Here is a 7,357-nt window from a genome sequence, read left to right on the forward strand (position 1 = left end):
GTCCTGTCCCATGTTCTTTGTCTAGCTCCAAGTCAAGTGAGTTTTTACTGTATTATCAGCCTCTTTGAGTTTTCATTAAAGGCCTCGTGCTTTTTTGATTTTTGAAACCTGCCTGTGCCCTGGGTTATTTTGTCAGTCCCGACATAATGGTCCGACAACGCACCCAGCCCACAGGCACCCCGTTTTCGGTTTTTTTTTAAAGAGGAGCAAGATTTTTTTTCTCGCCGCCCCTCGGCACGCCTGTCTTTCTCCTCTCGCTGTTGGAGTTCACCAGCGTCACCTGGGCCCACCTCGGCTGGTCTTCCTCCTTCTACCCTTGAGGAGCCGGTGGAACAGGTGACATCCCCCATCATTGGAGGGTCGGTGAAGATCCTCAGTGGGATCTCAATGCGCTCCAACAGACTCTCCATCTGCCGGCAGATAGAACGCGTTCTGGGGGAGCGCCCAGATCTGCTCCTCCTGTCAGGCCATCAGCTGCTCCACCAGTTTGTGCAGAGGGTCTTGGGAGAGTCATCTGGTACCCACCCTCCCACCCCTTCTGCTCCTCCTGCGCTGGTTGTTGGGGTTCCTGAGCTGGTGTTTGTGGTTCCAGTTCCAGTGGTTCCTGTTCCGGTGGTTCCTGAGTTGAAGGTCCCGGTGGTTCCACAGTCTGTGGTTCCACAATTGGAGGTCCCGGTGGTTCCACAGTTGGAGGTCTTGGATCCACAGTCRGTGGTTCCCCAGTTGGTGGTCCCGATGTCTCCGGTGTTGGCGAGCCCCGAGTAGGCGGTCTCTGAGGTTCGTGAGTCGGCTGCCGGCGCCTCCACGACATATGGGTCGGCTGCCATTGCTTCCACGTCGCCCATTGCCTCCATGTCGCCTGGCTCGTCGCCCATCGCCTCCATGTCGCCTGGGTCGGCTGCCGTCGCCTCTTTGTCCCCTCTGTCGCCTGTGTTCGCGTCGCCAAGGCTCTGGCTCCATCAACCTCTGATGGCTCCTCATCACCTCCCGTCTCCTCCCTTGGCTCCACGTCTGCTCCCGCCTCCTCCCTTGACTCCACGTCTGCTCCCACCTCCTCCCTTGGCTCCATGTCTGCTCCCGCCTCCTCCTGGGGCTCARCGTCTGCTCCTGCGGGGCCTCGCCATGGAGGGTTCCCTGGCCGTCCCCCTGAACTTTCATGCTTTGTCTTCGAGTTCTGTCTAATCATGTCTCTCCTTGTTGATCGTCTGGTGACGATCGTTAAGAGGGAGGTACTGTCATGGTTTGTCATTTTATGCCTTGGTTTTTCCTAGTGTTTCTATGTTCCCCTGTCTGTCTCTGCTCAGCTGCCCTACATCAAACTGCTGATTACCCTTGTGTTTCTCCCCAGGTGTTTTCTGTTCCCTCATTAGTTTTCTGTGTATTTAAGCTCAGTCTTGTCTCTGTCTCATTGTCAGATCATTGTTCTGTCTACCTGGTCGTGTCCTGTCCCATGTTCTTTGTCTAGCTCAAAGTCAAGTGAGATTTTACTGTATTATCAGCCTCTTTGAGTTTTCATTAAAGGCCTCGTGCTTTTTTGATTTTTGAAACCTGCCTGTGCCCTGGGTTATTTTGTCAGTCCTGACAGCTGGAACTGCAGACATGTATATGTTTGTTTGTACCTTTCCACAGTAACAAAAAAAAAAAAAAAACCTGATGTGGCTGGCCTAAAAACTTCATTGTTCTCTTCTCAGTCCCAGAACTTTTGGGACTTGTCATCATGCGTTTAGGTGAATTTTTGTCTGGCTTGTTTGTGTTTTTCTGCCAATAGTGGAGCCATTCTGGGTCTGCGATCAGAAAGTGATCTCGGAGTTCAGGTTGAATGGTTTTGGATTGTTTTTTTAGCTTATTTTTTTCTACCATCTTCACCGTTCGTCTGATTAACCCGGGGTTGCATTTCCTCTTGCATCCACTTCCTGGGAGGTTGGTTACAGTCCCATGAACCTTTTATACTTTTAAATAATACTAGCCTCTGTGGTCACAGGAACATGAACCTTCTAGGGATGTAGTTTTTTTTTTTTAAATCTCTGAGTCATCTCTGTTTTCTCTGCTTCACGTTCAGTTTGGTCAACACAACCACTCCAAACTGTGATTACCTGTTACCTTTATGTGAATGATAAAAGACCTGAAGGCACCTGTGCTAATYAAAGGCGACCATTTGGTTTAAATAAATCACTATAATGTAAAGATCAATTATCTCTTTAAAGGAACTAACATATTAGCATTATATCTTTCTTTTTAGATGTACTAAAAAGATGCGGAAAATGCATGAARTAATTCATTTAAACATAATCACTTCATGGAAAATGAAGTATTGTTTCAGTATTCAMAGATTTATCTACATCTAAAAAACATTAGTTTTGATCCAACATGGCCAACACAACCAGCTGAGCTTAAACAAACAAAATGGAAAGTGTCTAAATTGCGCAGTTTAAAACGTATTAAACCCGTGACCACATCCTGAGCCTCAACAAAGTGACTGTCTGTTAGCAAAAATATCTACTCAGAATGGATTCTGAGGCTTCACAACATGTTTTGAGCATGAAATCTTGTATTATCAGCAGCCTCATATCAGTTCTCCTCATCAAATAATTTTAGGTTTAAAACTGGCAGACCATTTAAAAAAAATGAGATAAAGTAGTATTTTGTAAGTAAATATTTTGTGGATGTTGAAAAAATGTATGTATTCAAAAGCTTTAGGTAAATGTTTCCATTTTATTTTGAAAAATAAATATTAGTCAGCTTGAAAATAAATAGTAATTAAACAATAAAGGTTGGATTGTTGAAAAAATATGAAACTTTATAATGTGTAAACATATAATTTGTTCTTGAATGATTTGATGTTTTGTTTTGTTAACTGAGGATTATTGTTTGAATTTATACTTGAGGAAAAAGGGGGCAGATACTGTATTATAAGATTTTGCCCTCTCTGCTTCCCTTCATTTCGTTGTTTGTATTTTTATTTTTATTGTGTATAAATTTTTTTATGAAATGAATAAAAATGAATGAATGCATAATTATAATATTTATATGTAAAGCTTAAATTCCAAACATAAGCATTCTGACTTTTCATATTCCTTGCTTTTGTTTTCTGGTTATTGATTAGTAAATAAATGTTTACAGCTCACTGGTCAGACTGTGGTGTTGATCCACATGATGCTCTTTAACGGTTTGGATCCTTGGGTCGTCTGGGTCCGATGCTACATCGGTGGCCACGGATGAGACGGAATAAGAGCTACAGGTTCTTTCATCTGCTACTGGTGCTGTGTTGATCAAAAACACGTCATCCTGCTGGTTTTCCTCACTGCTCTGTAAAATCGTGACCGTGCCCGAACATGCCGACTCAGCGGCTGTCGTGTCCCGTGGCAGTCCGTTGGCGGGGTGAGTCATAATGGCGTCCACTTCATCGTAGAACCTCATGATGCGTTTCCGCTCAGTTAAGTCGGCCTTCCCCCTCTGGAGGGAGCGGTAAAGGTACTTGAGGTTTTTGTACTTGGTGTGGCACTGCTTCCAGTCACGTTCAATGCCTTGTTGCATCAACTTGTTGGCAATCTGGACAAAGATGTCCCGCTTTCTGGTGGAGCTCTCCAGCTGCTTGCAGATGAGCTCGTCGGACCAGACCTCAATCAGAGCTTGAACTTCTTGGTCGCTCCAGTTTCGACCCGTGTCTGAAACTGTGACCACATGGAACTGTCCGGGCCCTGGTGGATCTGCATGTGTCAAGTGGACCTCTGAAGGAAAGAAGAATACCCGTAGATTAAATACACAAGTTTGCTTCGACTGTATTCTGGCATGTGAATGTTGTCCTACCTGTGCCTCTCCATTGGCTTTCTATTTCTCCTTCAGCATCGTATTCATCACTGTTGTCATCTAGAAATTTAATTAAAAATGTTGGACTCTGAAATTGCTGCCATACATGCGTTGTATTCTATAAACCTACCATCTTCAATTTCTATAACGATCTCCGTGTCTGCAGCCGTCATCTGTCTTTTCGAGCCTGGTGGTGTTTGGAGCCTCTCTTCCACGTCACCGTTGTACAGCCTCTTCTGCATTTCCACCGTCCCGTTTTCCATCACCTTGTTGAGCAGGATGGCTTCGACCTCCTCAAAGAACTTCATGTACTTCCCCGGACTCCCGGCGCCGCCGCCTCTGGCTGCGTGAGCGCTTTTAGCCGTCTTGTAGTCGTATTTCAGGTTCTTGTATTTGGTCCGACACTGTTTCCAGTTGCGTACCACGCCGAATTTCCTGTGCATCTGACGGGCCATCTCTTGGAAGATGCACTTGTTGCGTAACGTGCTTTTTAGACGTTCCCGGATATTCTGGTCAGCCCAGATGCAAAGCAGCGCCCGCACCTCGTCATCTGTCCAGTGGCGTCCGCCTTCTTCTGCCACGTTTGGAGAGTACGGAAGTGTTGGATGAGTTCCACTCTTGGTTCCTGCAGAGACACATACACTTTTATCCCAACTTTAGTTTAGAAAATACACGTTGCTGCTGAATCAGCATTCTTTAAGCTAGTTGACATGCTTATGTTTTGTCAGCAGTGGTGGGCACCAGTCYRCTTAAGTGCAAAAATCCGCTATTTGCGGACCTAAATATTTCATTTGCGCTTTAGCAGACTTACTAATTATTATAGTTCATAAGTGGATTTGTGCTTTCTAAAATGAAAATGCAGTACCGCTAATAACTCATCTACCAGTCATTATTATCTTGAACAGGGAAGGTATGGCTGTCAATGAATCACAACACACAACAGCTTCCCTCCCAGATAAACTCACTTATTGGGAAGGTATACATCCTTCCTGACTGTTGCTTTGAGCCACGGTTCTGATTTCCCACAATGCTTTGTGTCTGCTTACGTAGCAGGAAGGCAACAGCAAAAACAGTAAATGTTTGTAATCCATACTAAAATTGTATATGTATTGATTTATTTTACTTTACAATTGGAGCTCCTTTTTAAAAAAAATAAAGTTTAAACGCTGGAGCTCAAAAGCAATTGGATAATGGTGTTAGAGACTTAGAAATGATTTAAAGATGTTATGCTGGTGAAGACTGACATCTAGTGGTCAACTGGAGCAACTACATGGAAAACGTCCTAATCCAGGTAGAAAAAAAATCAAAAAGAAAAAATAAGTAGGTCCTTTGAACGGGTTCTTCTTTAGTGAAACGTTTTGTCTCTCCTCCAAGAGTCTTCTTCAGTCTGATGAGTTTCAGGTGAACTGGGAAACTTTAAAATCCAATGGAAACATGAAAAACTTTAAAATCCAAGCTCTTATTTTGAAGGGAAGATACTAGTTTCCTGTTCCCCGTGCTTTTGTTTCCCGTCAGTCCGTCATGTCGCTTCAGTTTTCCAATAAACAGTTTTAAAATTACTTTTGATGCTTTAATGAAAAATCTACAAAAACAAAAGAAAAAGACAAAGCAGCCAAACTAGCAATCCTCAACAACTTTTTAAAGAAGCAGCCAAACTAGCAATCCTCAACAACTTTTTAAAGAAGCAGCCGAACTAGCAATCCTCAACAACATTTTAATTTTTACACCAGGAGCCAAAGTTCTGTTTCAGGAAATCAGATCCCCAGCAATCAGCGGTTGTAGGATTAAGCTGTACAAGGGTTCATACACCACTAGTTAGCAGTGTTGTGCATATTGTACATGAATTGTCAGCTAGTAAGTGTCAAATTGAACTTGTGCTTTAAAATTAGCTTCCGCTAATTTTTCTATGACATAAGCGTTTTTGAATTTGCAGACCTAAATATTTTCATAAGCGCTTTAGAAATTGCGGAGCTAATTTTTGGATTAGCGCTGCCCACCACTGTTTGTCAGTGTAGTTGCKTGTTTTTAATGTGCCACAGTGTGTCAGACCCACAGTTACCTTCATGTGTTGAGACTGAGGTGGGGTAGAGACTTCTTTGATTGGCCACATCTTTGTCCCAGCCCTCGACCAGCCTTCCATCCAGTCCTGGCCCATAGTTAGCTGATGTGCCTGCTGCTGCGTCAGGCATCCTGTCCTGAAGTCCCAGCCTCCTGCTCTGGGCCTGACACTCCCTCCAGCTGCGTGCCACACTGAGCCGCCTCAGCCGCTCTGAGACCAGCTCGAATGTTGCTCTGCTGTCTGCTCCGTGCTCAGCTCCTATCTCATCCCACACTGATAGAAGAGCCAGCACCTCTGTGTCCCCCCACTGCCTGTCCACTGAGCCCGGCTCCTCCACCACCTCTCTCCTTTGTCTCTCTGCTGCTCTCTCCATGTTTCAGCTGACCTGGAAGCGTTTTTCTTTTCCCCCAGCCCCCCAGTCTCTGCTGCCCGGTTCCCAGGGCAACCAGGCGGCTAAGCCTGAAAGCAACGCCTCCGTGTTGAAAAGCAGCCTCACCACTGGCTTAAGCTGTGTGCAGAKGGGGAGGGATCAGATGTAATCTGAGAAGCAGCTTGGTAAATGGACTGAAACTGCAGCGAGGCGACTCTCCCTGTATGAAACGCTTTTTCTCTTCTTCCTCATTCCTCGTTTTTTTTTAACGAGTCCGACTCGTTTAATCTCCTCCAAGACACAAGGATCCACTGAAGCACCAAACACTGACTCRTGTTCTGTCTTGAATCTGATCTTTTGTCCTGGTTTTAACTCCTCATTGATAATTTGATAATTTCTGTGTTTTCTCAGGGGTCAGGAAAGTGCTGGCTTTGTGACGAGTAATGGATCCAGCCCTGTCACATACACAAGCCACAAGGTAYCAGCAGTTTCTGAACAGAACCACTAAAACAGCTCAGTTACAGGACAGAGGTTTTTATTCATGCTGTCAAATGATTAATGTTTTTTAATCTGATTAATCCCAAAGTAGCTGTGAATTAATCACGATTAATCTTGAAGTGCCTGCGAYATGCCTATCCATCGAATACAAAAAGTCAAAGAAAACACGTTTTTATATGAGAAACCTCGCATAAAACGTGATTTTTACCCRTTTGGTCACATAAATGGAAGATTTTCTTTTGAACTTGGATCAGCCAGAGTGAAACAGGAAGTGACATCAAAGGGGAACTATTTAAGAAAGAGAACTCTAGTCTTTGTTTATTGAAATTAAATTATTTGAACTCTGACTCGTCTTCATCTCTCAGATTCTTCTCTACAGTCTGTGTCCTTGGCCATTTTATCAATGCTTTAACCCAGGGGTGGGCAGTCCTGGTCCTGGAGGGCCGCAGCCCTGCAGGTTTTATGTTTTTCCTGCTCCAACACACCTGATTCAGACACTGAATTACCTCGTCCAAGTTCTGCAGTACGGAGGACCGACACTGACATAACTAAAAAAAAGCAGAAATAAATAAATGGACCAATAAATAAATACAATTAAAAATGCACCAATTAAATTAAAAAAG

The 7,357-nt window shown here is 44.1% G+C and overlaps 2 protein-coding genes across 2 annotated transcripts in view; one reads left to right on the plus strand and one right to left on the minus strand.

The window, feature by feature from the left end:
• paics (phosphoribosylaminoimidazole carboxylase, phosphoribosylaminoimidazole succinocarboxamide synthetase) overlaps positions 1 to 6,490 on the minus strand; it is a gene marked incomplete at its 3' end in the record, with an annotated part of 30,985 nt that extends 24,495 nt beyond the window's left edge. Inside the window, 4 exon segments of the mRNA XM_014031117.1 lie at positions 3,126 to 3,728; positions 3,808 to 3,867; positions 3,938 to 4,432; positions 5,867 to 6,490. Coding sequence (XP_013886571.1) covers positions 3,126 to 3,728; positions 3,808 to 3,867; positions 3,938 to 4,432; positions 5,867 to 6,239 — 1,531 coding nt within the window.
• Positions 1 to 7,357, plus strand: part of ppat (phosphoribosyl pyrophosphate amidotransferase) — a gene marked incomplete in the record, with an annotated part of 40,545 nt that overhangs the window by 7,317 nt on the left and 25,871 nt on the right. The window contains 1 exon segment of the mRNA XM_014031119.1: positions 6,648 to 6,714. Coding sequence (XP_013886573.1) covers positions 6,648 to 6,714 — 67 coding nt within the window.

Source organism: Austrofundulus limnaeus, unplaced genomic scaffold, assembly GCF_001266775.1.
Source record: "Austrofundulus limnaeus strain Quisiro unplaced genomic scaffold, Austrofundulus_limnaeus-1.0 Scaffold1180, whole genome shotgun sequence".
In the NCBI taxonomy this organism is placed as follows: Eukaryota; Metazoa; Chordata; class Actinopteri; order Cyprinodontiformes; family Rivulidae; genus Austrofundulus; species Austrofundulus limnaeus.